Source organism: Maylandia zebra, linkage group LG14 (assembly GCF_041146795.1).
Source record: "Maylandia zebra isolate NMK-2024a linkage group LG14, Mzebra_GT3a, whole genome shotgun sequence".
Lineage (NCBI taxonomy): Eukaryota > Metazoa > Chordata > Actinopteri > Cichliformes > Cichlidae > Maylandia > Maylandia zebra.
Window position 1 is genome coordinate 26,743,141 of NC_135180.1, and position 13,607 is coordinate 26,756,747.

The 13,607-nt window shown below is 40.0% G+C and overlaps 1 protein-coding gene across 7 annotated transcripts in view; it reads right to left on the bottom strand.

Moving 5' to 3' along the window:
* The window catches only part of plch1 (phospholipase C, eta 1), a 71,176-nt gene that overhangs the window by 45,378 nt on the left and 12,191 nt on the right, over positions 1-13,607 (bottom strand). Inside the window, exon 1 of one of the 7 annotated variants that reach the window (XM_076873263.1) lies at positions 10,986-11,396. The exons of 2 other annotated variants lie outside the window; for them this stretch is intronic. In XM_076873263.1, the coding sequence (XP_076729378.1) occupies positions 10,986-11,028 (43 nt within the window). In that variant the 5' untranslated portion in view covers positions 11,029-11,396. Of the gene's footprint in view, positions 1-1,595; positions 2,151-10,985; positions 11,397-13,607 lie in introns of those variants that run through there. 4 more of the 7 variants (XM_076873260.1, XM_076873261.1, XM_076873265.1 and 1 more) reach the window with 4 other exon arrangements.

Consider the following 13,607-nt stretch of genomic DNA (forward strand, 5'->3'; position numbering starts at 1 on the left):
GATGAGAACTAATTTAAGTAGCTCTTTGAAGATCAGTGATGTTGAATGAAATAATCGACGGCCTGAACACCTTGACACTCATCTCTTGTCCAATTTCTCTGCTTAAACCATCTGAGGAGCAGATATGAATTTTACCATTTCAGTTCAAATTTGTAATTCTTGTCTGTTTCTTAGAGACACCTTTGCAAAACTGAATTCACTGCCTTTTTAACCCCACTTGACATTTTTATGTGAATTATCCTCTGATGGTGGTCTTTGTGCTTTGCCGGCACCCTTCCAAAAAAAAAGGATTTTAGACACATAGCAGCTCCATCCAAGTGTAAAAATGTGATATTTTTTTAGCTATATGAGAGTAGGGAAAATATAAAGAGCAGCCTTTTTTCTACTTTTTTAGCTTCCATTTCCATTGAATGAAATACAGTTGCTACACATGCATGTGCTGCTGTGTGAGTGTTTATGAGCGTGCACGCATGCATGTGTAAAATCTCATCATCTCTGTCGGCGCACAGCAGAGAGCAGATCAAAGCTTTGTCTCTCCACAGAGGCCAAGGAAATTCAAACATATTTTAATGGGGTAGGTGATGAAGACGCCTCTGTGATAACCTGATGAACAAAGCCTGTTCTTACTTAGATCCATATTATAAGGCCTGGAATTGCAAACACATAATACCTGGTATTTGATTATCAGCTACAACAGCTTTCATTAATCTTTTTCAATCGTAACTGTCATTTTTTTAATCTCAACACTGATGTGAGATTCTTATCAGCCGTGGCCTCATTTGACTGTCTAATCTACTCAGGCTAATATTTCAATTCTAGTATGGCCCTACATGAGATCTCTGTTAAGATTTGGTCTAAGGGTGACGACTAGAATGGACAACAGTCCACAGATTTATCATAATTTATTCATAACTACATAAATTCATATTCACCAGCATCTGCCTGATACTTCATGCACTATTCATGTGGCATAAGGCACCAACACTCAAACTATCTGAGCCAGTTTGACTACTGAAAAACAAATGCAGCATTTAGACAAGAATAAAGCTGTCCGAATGGAGACTTCTGCCCGATAGCTTTCATGACCTGCAGGTTTTGTTTTGTGTACGCAAGTTGATTCAAGATGTGAATCGGTCTCGGTTGATTGGCTGTCCAAAGGACAAAATGAATTATATTTACGCAGCATTACAATGTGAGATAAAATATGCAGAAATCAACACACAAACTAGACAAATCTTTCCTCATGAGGGCTCTTCTGCTGGTTCAAAGTTATGGTAGCTGAAAGTGAGCAATTTGATTATTCTGGGGATATTCCATTGCATAAACATGAGCTCCTGCTCTGCTCCTGTGCTATGAATAGCACCAGGATGTGATGTGTTCAATATGCAATATGTTTGTCTTCATGCGCAGTTTTAGAAAACCTGTACAGAAACACGAAGATACCAGTTTTTCACAACATATATCAATTTAAATATAAAAAAGTCAGCAAAGGATGATGAAAATCCAGTCAGCTCTATTTGTTTGCTTCAGTCTGCATTATTGACTCGATCCATACACATACCTAAATCACACAGACATCACAGACATCAACTTACCAGTCTGTGTAAGCCTGCATTTCTGTGGTACAGCCACGGTGCCACCAATGTGGTATATGTTACGCGCCAAAAGGGTCGCTACTGTTAACGCAGCAGACTTTTCAGCAGGACCGTGAATAAAGGTGGATTGTACTTTATGAGCAGACAAAGAAGTTGGACCAAAAAGTGAACAAATTTCCTCCATTTCCTCGGCAAAAAAAATCCAAATTCGCCTGTAGGAGTGTGCCTCGGCTCAGTCCCAGTATGAAACACACTCAGCTTTTACCTGTAGCTAAACCCTCTGAAAACCACTTGCGCTTTTCCTCAAATTAGGCTTGACGGACAGCGCGCACTCTCTCCAGACAGTAAGCCTCCACACTCAAAACAAGAAGCAAGCACACCAACACTCCTGCTGTTCATCTTCCTCTGTGGTGTGCTCTGATCTGTAGCGTCACCTTCATCTGACAGCCTTCTCTCTCTCTAAAAATACACATTTCCACCTTTCGGTTGGTCATCTGTTCACCACTCCCGCTCTTCCCATCCACCTCTCTCTGATGTTCGCAGGTCTTTCAGAACATGTGCAGCTGTGTGACTGTGGCTGCCAACATGCTACTCTGACGCACAGATTTGTATTGTTGTGCAGTTTATGGAGTGATTATGAAGAGCATGGGAGGAGGATAGTGCAGATTTCTGTCTCTGTATCGGCAGGGTTCATTAAGGTCAACTAGCGGGATGCAGGGATAAGAATGATGACATAACATTCATGATAATGCATTACCAAAAGTAAGATTTAATGGGCTGGCATGTGGGAGGAGTGTGTGTGGGGATGTGAGTACAACAGGAAAACTCAGAGATGGCACATCTGTCTATCTTGCACTAAATGCTCTGCTATTATACACAAGCCCCCTCCTGGGGGTAAAGTCCTCTTCTCTCATTAAAATTTATTTGATCAGGCGATGAAAGATGCCATTTGTTAAGAGTAACATAATGCTGTAAAAAAGGAATCTATAATGTCATTTAATTAATGTGCTCATGTGTTGTTTTTCATACCCTAAATTGGTGTTAAAATCAAACTCAATAAGCTATAGAATAGCTCGAGGATATGAATGGCTGCAGTCAGGGATAGCTTGGGTCTTTCAGGCTATACTAAAGTACAGCTTTTTTCTCTCTCTCTCTTTTTACCCTTGAGCAGAGGAGTCTTGGACTGATGCGTCTCTTTTCTAGCACTTACAGTTTGTTCAGAACAGCTGCACTTAAGACAAGAAGAGCATGCTGTGATGAAGAGAGGCCAGATGCAAAAAATGCTCAAATACAGAGATAATAGGATTCGTTATTGGTCACTGTCTCCTTGAAGATTGGACAAAAAAGCTTGAGAAAGGAATTCATACCATGCTTAATGTCACACCTCCGCATGCATGAACTATAGCTGTTTGGAGATGAAATGCTAGTTGTTAATTTATCATTAGAAACACAACTTTGGAAATGTAGTGAGGAGAGCTGCTTCAGACACTGTTCAAAAAACAGTCAGAAGATTCATTCTAGCCACAAGTTTAACAGATCAAAGCTGAATGGGATCATCTGTGCCTGCAATCATGAAGGGCTGAGGAGGAGAGGAGGTACAGCGAGGAGCTCTTTAAGTACAAGAAAGTCATGCTGTCCTTTACTGCTTGCTGACTGTCCTGTGTCTGTGTACAGCACCACTGGCACTAATGCAGTTGTGAACGTTACACTGTGGTCATTGCAGAAGGGGATCCTGTGGTTCTTTCTGCTCGTGTTTCTGCTGAGGCTGCAAAACCTCTGTTGGGAAGAACCAATGTACCAATGCTTGGACTACTTTGACAAGGAGAAGGGCTTCCAGCTGAATCCTAAGGTCCAAGAGACCATGGTGGATCTCCATGGTGACCATGTCTGCTCGCCAAGTTTTCAGAGCCAGTTGGTTGCAACAGTTAATTAATAATTCAAATTCACTTTTTGTTACATGTTAATATAATTTTAAAGTAAAGTTGTTTTTTTAAAGGTGCATTGTGTTAACTGAATATATTTACTTTTTTCCACTACAACCAAATATTTAATCTTTCTTTGACACAAGTCAGTGAAAAGAAAGAGTTTTGAAGTCCCTTTCCAAAATTGTAAAACTGCATTGTACAGAAGTTGAAATCAGATTGAAATGTAACATATAAATAAATATATATGTGAGGCGAGGAGTTTCCCTTTGATGGATCCAAATCTCAAGAAAGGTGAAAGTCCTCATGCCAGTTTTCAGTGTTTCACAGAATATTATTTCTGGAGGTATTTTTTCTTATTCCTTGTATGCAATTTTCTTTATGCTGTATGTAATATAATATTATATAGGATTTTTATTTGGAATATAACATCCACAAGAACCAGTCTGTGTTTCTAAGATTAGATAATCAGGCAGATTGGGGTTTTTTCTTCATATCACTGCAACAGAATAGATCAAAGATGATAAACCCCAAATTAAACTTCATATAATCCCATCACAACAAATTCTGATGTGGCGTTTAATTGATTCACTTTGTCTTGTTGCATGTTTCTGTTCATAGTGATGGTGGCCTGGAGCCATTCCGAGTATGTATGAGGTGGAAAGCAGGTAAATAGCCTGAATCTGTTTGTCAGTCAATGCTAAAACAGAGAGGCAGACCCTCACATTCCTAGCTGTGGGACAGCTGGAGTATAATCCACCTGATGTGTGATTGAAAAGACACACAGGGGAAACCTGTATGAATGCAGAGACAACATGCGGACCACATGCAGGAAACGCTAATTAAAGAACTGCAAAGCTGCACAGCCATGACACATTTTCTGATGTTCCTGTTTTAAATCAAAACAGTCATTTGCTAATATATGCAAGTAAATATTCGAGCTTTGCCATTTCTATTCCTGCATACACGGAATTTTAAAATGCACAATATGAAAAACTGATTAATAAATGTGAAATCATCATAACTATATTCTCAGGGAAAAAATAACTATGTAATAACAGTTTGATCCACAATGTCAGCATAAAAAAACTCCATTGTATTTTTAAAAGTACTGAAATCTACAGCGAACTCATTGTCATCTTCAAGAAACCCTTTTGAGATTGTTTGAGCTTTGTGACACTGTGAGGTGGAAGCATCTAGCAGAAGATGGGTACACTGTGTTCATAAAGGGAGGGACATGGTCAACAAGAATACTCAGTTGGTACTAAGGAGTCTAAAGAATAGCCTCCTTATTATGACATCATGACCAGCAGACGGACCCATTAATACAAGGCAGGATGGATCCATGCTTTCACAAGTCTAAACAGAGTTCAAACAAACCTCAACAAAAAAAATTTTGCCTTCTAAAAGCAGACATATGGCTGTTTTATGATCTACTGCCCCCCGCTGTTGTTTAGCAGTGTTGCATTGTGCAATTTCATACTAACACTAATATTACAGTTTTTCTCAAATGTTAAAACACAAAAGCCAATCCTGTAACCCAAATGACCAGTAGTCTAAACACATTTACTAAATGTAGCCACCATATTCCAGTACCATAAACACATGTCACATGAAGACACAATTCACAAAACACAACCCTCTGTACTCATAAATCTAAACACATTTTTCCTTGCTAAAACACATGTTGCAAAACAACTCTGCTCATATCCTCAAATGAAAGCCCATGTGATGCAAAATGCTTGCCACAGTCACCAATCTTTGAACACAGGGAACACACCTGGCGTCATTCACTACACACAATGACTCAAAATTGAAGACACTTGTTGCTAATGCTGTACCCACATGTAAAAGCAAGTTCAGAGTGCACAGTATGCTGAAGGTTCCAAACAAACACAATGGATGAAGGCAGAGTCAGGGGAAGAGGAATTTGATGCAGAGGAGGGAGAAGAGCTGGCCCTGGAAGAAGAGGAGCAGGCCAATGAGGAAGAGGAGTTCAAATGAGAGGAGGAAGAGGAGCGACCAACGAGGAAGAGGAGAAGGCCAACATGGGAGAGGAGAAGGTCCAGGAGGGAGAGCAAGACAACCTCGCACCATCATTACGGACGAGATGCGAGCAACAGCTCAGCGACATGATGCCGCACAGTGATTGTGGTGTGTGTGTGGTGTGAATAACGTAAATAAAAAAACTTCACACCCTGTTCATGTTTTCAAGATTACTGTTGTGTGCAATAGATTCTGTTTTTGCATTGAGTTGTGTTACAGTAGTGTACGTACATGCAGGATTTTCTATAGATTTATACTACTCATATGAAACTCACAAATCTAAATGCCTAATCCTCTGCAGAGATCTACGACGATCCGTTACTGTATAGCTTCTAAAATATGCATTGGCAGTTATGAAACAAAGAACCTTCTCACAAATTGAGCATTGTGTTTTCAATTGTTTTGCTGTAGTGTGTAATGCTGTGTATAGTGTTTACAGTTTTGACAGCTTCGAGCTGCTCTCTTGGTGTGGGAGTTTGAGTTTTGCAGTGGGAAGGTGTGGTTGTGTTTATGTAGCTTTAGAGAAGGGTGTTGTGTTTGGACATTGGGGGACCTGGTGGTAACGTTTGTGAAATGTGTTTTAGCATTTGAGAAAAACTGTAATATCGCTAAGGTTAAGGTTAGGTTGCGCTTCAGAAACTAAAACTACTTACTCCTTGTTAAGATATGAAAAGAAAATATTTTATCCTACAGTGGAAAAATAACTGAGGTGTAAGTTTTGAATATAGGTGCAAACCAGTCTAAACCGACTATCCTGCATCACCACGGGAGTGGTAGCATGGATTTATGATACATAATTACGGCACGTAATTTTCTTGTGAAAGGAGTAAAAACAGAAAAAGCCACAGAATTATAATCCTAATCTAAAAACTAAGTCATAATTAACATAATTCTGAGATAATAACCTCTTGTGTGGTGCCTGTACTGGCTAGTTCTGTAATCATCACAATGCGGCGGCTTGAACTAGACTGCATCAGTCCCAAACTTTTGAGCAGAATGAACAATTAGCCACGTTAATATCTGCGTTGATTTGAACACTTTGTTTTGTGTTTTACTTAAGAGTGTTTTACTTAAGAATAAACAGTGAATGAACTGTATTAGAAGTGTCAAACATACTGCCCATGAGTCAGAACATGCAGCAAAACTGCAGTGAAGTCAATAAAAATCATATTTTGCTATTAATTCAGGCTCTGTTTCACTGAATTGTTGCATTTGTGTCTTTTTTCTGGCTGTAGGCTTGAATGTGTACATGAATAGTTGTCTCTTTGTCTTAGCCCTGCAATAGACACCATGTCCAGGGTGTACCTGACCTTTTACCCATGACAGCTGAGATAGACTCCAGTCCCATTGCAACTATGAATTGGATAAGCAGAAGAAGACTAATGCAAGGATGCAAGATATGTGACATTGTGAAGAATTTCTTATCGCTAGTAAAAGAACAGATTGTGCAGAATTTAACCAAATAAAATGTAAGAGCCTGCATACAAATTTCTTAATTTATTTTTCAATTCTCCCACTCCAGTCTCACAAGTTTGCAGCAGAAGCTCAAATTAGTTTAAAAAAAGAGTCTGCACGCAGACAAATGTCTCTCAGCCCCAGAGTCAATCACAAACACCTGGTATACAAAAAAACAGATCACCATTGGAAGGGCATTAAATTCATGGAGGGTTTTGATTCATTAGTTTCAACCCAAAGATCCAAAGGTAGAAAAATCACAATTGAAAAAACAATCAAAAAAGTCACACCCATAAATGAATGAATGAATGAATGAATGAATGAATAGCTTAATTTGTTAGTCTATATCGTATTATGCCCAGGCTCAACAAGGCTACACAACAATGTTATGATATGAATATTGCTAAAACATTACTAGTTTTCCATTTCCACACTTTATTTCTGTGTCAGTGCTAAACAATCAAATAATATTCATGTATCTGAGATCCGTGTGTCGGTGTCGGTCCTGCCTCATAACAACGTTTGTCTGAAATTAGACAGGATTGCTCTGTTGGAGGTAAAGGGGGAAATATTTCTTTGTGTATATTAAACTCTCTTTTCTTTATTAATTTATTCACTATAATAAACATATTATTAATTTTGTGTTTGCTGTAAGCCAAATTTAGGTTACCTGCGTTGGCTTGCTAATGAGAGTTTTTAAAAGCATTAGTTAACTTCCTGGCTAATGATAACTAAATGCTCAGTGAGCCAAATGAGCAATAACGATGCTCCTGAATCATCATTATGATGATGCAGAAGCAACACCAATATGGTGATTTCAGATTGTACGACTCCAAATCTGATATTATTATGCAACTTTACTCTGACTGTCAGTGCCTGAGATTGTGGCTATAGTAATAATAATAATGGATTGCATTTATAGAGCGCTTTTCGAGAACCTCAAAGCGCTTTACAATTCCATTATTCATTCACTCTCATATTCACACACTGGTGGAGGCAGCTACAGTTGTAGCCACAGCTGCCCTGGGGCAGACTGACAGAAGCGAGGCTGCCATATCGCACCATCGGCCCCTCTGGCCATCACCAGTAGGTGGTGGGTGAAGTGTCTTGCCCAAGGACACAACGACCGAGACTGTCCAAACTGGGGCTCGAACCGGCAACCTTCCGATTACAAGACGAACTGCCAACTCTTGAGCCACGATTGCAATGTATAGTATGGCTGGCTGCATTTTCTAATAAAACAGCCCACACTAATGTTAAAATTCTGGGCATGTATTTATGTCTACATTTCCTGCCTATATATAGGTTGTTAATGGCACTAAAACGAATCGACTTGTCACAAATAAATGGCTGCCAAGATAATAATCTGCTGTACTAATCATTTGTATAACTCCAGTGCTTTATATTTGACAGCAACATGGTGCCAATAGGTTTTAACTAGGATCTGGAGTGTACTTTCAAATAAAATTCCTTTTAAAACAAAGTCATTACACAAAAGTTCTAGGGTAGAGTTAAGAACACTTGGTAAGGCTTCTTGTTAGCAACATAAAAGAATACACACTCACTCTTATGTCGCAGTCACTTACTCCACCTAATTAAGAGCTCTTAGGGCAATGCTCACACTGCCAGTGCTACAAATGGGTTTCCAGGTTCCCTCGGGTGCAGTGTGGAGCAACTCCGGAATAAAAATAAACACACGACAACTGCGGCATGATAATGCATTTGCCAAAGCTGATACAGGGGGTCCCCGAGCGGAGGAGGAGTGACTTCAAAGGCGGGAACTGAACCCTGCATGTGTGTCAATGCGCTTTTTATGTATACATTTGGTGTACGATTGTTGGCTGTTCGTGCAGTGATTGAGCTTCTTCTTTCTTCTTCCCAATGCCAGGAAGGATGATTAAGATGTGGTATCTCTAGCAGAGCCAGACTGCCATAAAAACCTGTGTGATCTCAACAGTTTCCCAAAAAATATTTGAGAGAAGATATGATTGCCTGCCTTCTGCTTCTTATCAGGGAGGCCGAAAAGTGTTGAATAAAAGCAAACTGGACCTCTGGGTAGCTCATTAAAGGATGAAGGGATGAAAGGAAATTAAATAAAAGCCTGTATTTATGGATAATTTCCTTTCTATTTCCCACTTAAAACGCTAATACGGTGTGGTAAATGCGTTGCCTGGCTGCAGATTCATGCTGACAATTACCAAAAGAACCCCAGTAGGTTTAAGGAGTTGGATTTTTTTAAAATCCAAGGCAAGAACAGATGTGATGTGCCAGTTGCTATGTCAGCACACAGGCTGATAAATTAACCCAGCAGCAATTAAATTTTACTTCATATAAATAAAAAAAGAAGATCCTTTTGGAGAAAGAAGAAAAGGAAAGAACATTACTAATAAACAGGAAACTGATTATTGCTAAACTGAATACACTGGAAGCACCTATGCAGTGGAACAGCTAAAGAGACATGGGTCCTTTTTCCAGCAGTACCGTGTTTCAGTATCATATTATATATACTTTATACCTTATTGAAAAATTGCCTATTTAAAATTGGACGAGATTGGTGGTATCATATTTATTTCATTTCTGTCAGAAGAGAAGAGAAGAGAAGAGAAGAGAAGAGAAGAGAAGAGAAGAGAAGAGAAGAGAAGAGAAGAGAAGAGAAGAGAAGAGAAGAGAAATACTTTTGGAGAACAGAGAAGATCTAAAGGACTGGGAGAGTTTCTTCCTGGTGTCTGCTTGCTGTTTCTGCCCCGAAGCTACAAAAAAGGAAGAGGCAGAAACAAAGATGACGGTAGAGAGAAGACAGGGGGAACGTGCTGTGATTCATCATCATCATCAGTGCAGGAGAGACACATGAGGAAAAACACATTTTACATGGAAAAGCCATTTCCTCCATGTGGAGGAGATTAGTATCTATACATGCTCCTCCATACCTTCCTCTTCCTTTCATTTTTTGTTCAGTTTCTCTCACAGCAAGAGCAGATTGTCCATGAAGCACAAGAGTTGTTCAAAACGAATAAAGCGCTAGTGTCATGTCCAAGGTTGGCAGGGCCCTCCCTCTAAAACCCCAAAATGAGAAAGAAAAACACACAAACCCTGGCACTGCAAGGGGTGGTGGCGGGGGCTGAAAGCTTGACGTATTCTGCTTTTAAGTGCCAAGGATTCTCCATATTTTCAACATCATAAAAGGGCTGCTGTAATAGCCCGGGGACTGTTAGGGCTTCAATTTGACCATCAAGACTCAATTCACAGCTCTGCCACATTGTATGGCGCTTAACATCCCCTGCCTGATTTTCAAAATGATCCTATTTCTCTTGATGCCACCGACAATCAAGCCCACCTCTTTTACTGAGCTATGGCATGTGGTAATGCTATGTGGTGTGTCAGTTTCTGAGACATGTTCTCACCAAGGATTGTACTGACAGAGCTTGTGAACATCGCAGATATGGTTAGATTTCTGTAACAGTGCAGAAGATCCAGATCTTACAGGATGCAGATCTATATGGACTGAGGGCAGAGTTATCCAATCGAGAAATTAAGGGGGTTTTCTGCCCCCTAGTGACACGTACAAAGGGGCATTTTCAGCACCAGGGACAGTTTCCCGCTGCTGCTCCTCATCAACATTTCTCATATAAGCTGACATAAACGCTCAGCAGTTTACAAATTAAAATTAAAATATTGCCCCGAGTGTAATGAATTCTTTCTGTATTTGAAACGCCAATAAACATCAGCCTAAATACTGCCTAATGAATCCCTCATGCAAATGACAACGCGATTAGGTTCCTTATTCCAGCGTTTGTAGCAGAGTGGGTGATGATAATTCCCCACAACAAGCGCAGTGGAGATATTACGCTCCAGCCTTCTTGCGATGTAGGCTGGTGCGCACGCGAAGGAATGTGTGCACCGCACTGTCTTCTGTGAGACAGATATACCAAATAACCACAATGTCCAAGTGCTGAAAATGATCACTTACCCCTCTCCAAACTAAGATTTCTGCAAACTTCAAGCTCTGCCATTTAGGACTGAAGTTGTTGGTCTCACAAAATCCCTCCATGCGCTTCGGGCATCATTTTATTCCCTAGTTGTGGCGGTTTGAAATGCCAAGATGCCATCAAAAAGTATCCGATTAGTCCATTTCTCCATGATGACTAGACTGTTCACAATAAGCGCGTCATAATCATAAAGTGACACTTGTTTTAAGAATCCAAAAAACAAGCCCCAGAAGCAAACTGCTCCTCAGTACCTGCCTCCCTGTACTGTCTGCAGAGTGGATTCACAAATCACCAAAGCTCACATCCACAGCCTGTGCGCGCACATCCTCTCCTCTCACCAGGCGCAACACGGGAGCAAAACGATAAGCCGATTTCTCACACGCTCGATGGGTTTGGCGGAGAGTGGATGTTAATGAGCGAGAGCTCAAGACGGGCGTGGAATGAATGAACGTGAATGATAGCGCACAGCGCGTTGGCTTTAGCCACTCGAGTTGGTCATTTGGACATTTTCGCCAGTTTTTGGTTGTTGTTTTTTTTGCGTGGATCAGCTGCTTGACGACAGTTTAAATTCCTCACCAAAATCAGCTCGTGCAACATCCGTTTGTTTTGTTACAAGCATATTTTTTTGGTCAGTGATTGATTGTAGTCTTAAACGATAAAAACAACAACAACAAATACGGCACAATTGCGCAGCGATGCCAGCGCTATGACCCACTTTACATTGCCTGTCTCTTTCCATGCTTACTCCAAGACACAACAGGAAGCAGGCTTCGTGAAATAATAGGAATGCAATAAACACATTGGGACATATTGGTTCCCCAGAGAGAGCGACAGAGGCAGAGCAAGTCCCGTGTAAACATTAATGAATAGGTAGGGGTTTTTTTAGCGTTTAAATTGCGTGTGAGCGTTTTTATGTGTGTGTCCAGCCGGGAGCGTATCATCCCAGTAGAGTCATTTCCCTAATGAAAGTTTACTCAGTCTGAATCTCATAGATTAGTTTCGTCCACTGGTCCTCGTTAAAGCCATTTCATTTAGGACTGCGAGAGACAATTTCGGAATGACCGAGCAGACACACAGACGCGCAGTGTTCAAACACTGGGAGCCAGAGGCAGAGGTTACCAAATCGATTAGTGCTGTCTGAAGAAACAAAAATGCATGTCTGAACACGTGTCGCCCTCAGTTTAGTGTTGCATGACTGTATGTTGTCCATTATCATCCTGGGTATTAGAAGGTAACTGGTGACTCTGATTTAAACACAAACATCTCTTCATCCACACTTGCCTGATCAGAGACAGTTAATGGGCCCAGCCCAAAACACCTGGCAGTGTCTAGTTTATATATCATGATCAGACAAAAAACAAAATCAGCCAACTTGATAATTCACAAGGCTGCAAGCAACTTGGAAGAAGCAAAAGAGGCAGAGTGAAGAAGTGAAAAGGGAAATAAATATGCTCTGACAGTAAAGGACAAACATGTCAAGGACATTAATGGAAACATAGAAACTCCAGAAATGATGCAGCAGATATTTCATACAGCTTGTTTGATTTTTCTTCCTTTTTCACCTCTTAAAATGACACAACAGCTTAGACAACAGTTAAAAGATTAGTATCTTTTCTTTCTTTTTTTTTAAATTGGTTAGCACTCACTGAAAATGCATCCTCATTTTGTGCTCAGCAGGCTACACTTTTTTCATTTTCCCAACATTAATAGCTCCCAGATTCTAAAAGAAAAGGCAACTTCATCCTCAGAGAAATTATATATACAAATTATAAATACATGGCCAGAAATTGTCTGAAATTTCATACACATGGTGATTTCTAAGCATAACAGATGGGAAAACAAGTAATTGTGTTTTCTCTCTGTGTCAGTCAGCTCAGTCCATCATCCACAGAAGAGCACTGAAGCAGTCATGCTTGTTTTCTACTACAGTTCACTGACAAGAAACGGTACAGCCAAAGCATAGCACACAGTCTACCGAAGTAGGATGGAGAGTCGGGAGGCAGTTTGTCAAGGTGAGGCTGTAAATGGTTTGTCGGCTGTAGGTGTGTCAAACTCAGAAGCAAACCAACCCATCAGAGATTTTTCATGGATTTTTCTGACAGAGCTGTCAGTGCAGAGATCAAGATCAAACTGATGCAACTGCATGTCTGGATTTAGTTCAGATTAAGAAAAACTGTAAGGAAAAACCGACTTAGATTATATCTAACGTAAACAGTAAAGTCTCTCAACATTTCAGATGATGTGTATTACAAAAAAGAAAAGTATGGCATTTCCAAAGAAGCTGTAGTGTTAATAAAAAATAAAATGCAGTGATGTCCAAATAATTTCAACCCCCTTTACTTGAAAATACTATTAATGTAATATATAAATGTTGAAAACTGACTGTTTTGTCATTTTGAATGTGATGACAGGGGTATTTTTAACATCACTGTGTTTCAGCACCTCTTCTTTTAACAAAAAGCTGTAAATGCTTGGGTGGTGAGGAGATGAACTGTTGGAGTTTTAAAAGCAATGCATTTCAGCAGTAATTTTTTCAGTAGTCAATTTTTTTGTCATTTTACAGCAATATGACAAAATTTGGGTGGGTGTCAGGTCTGGACTGG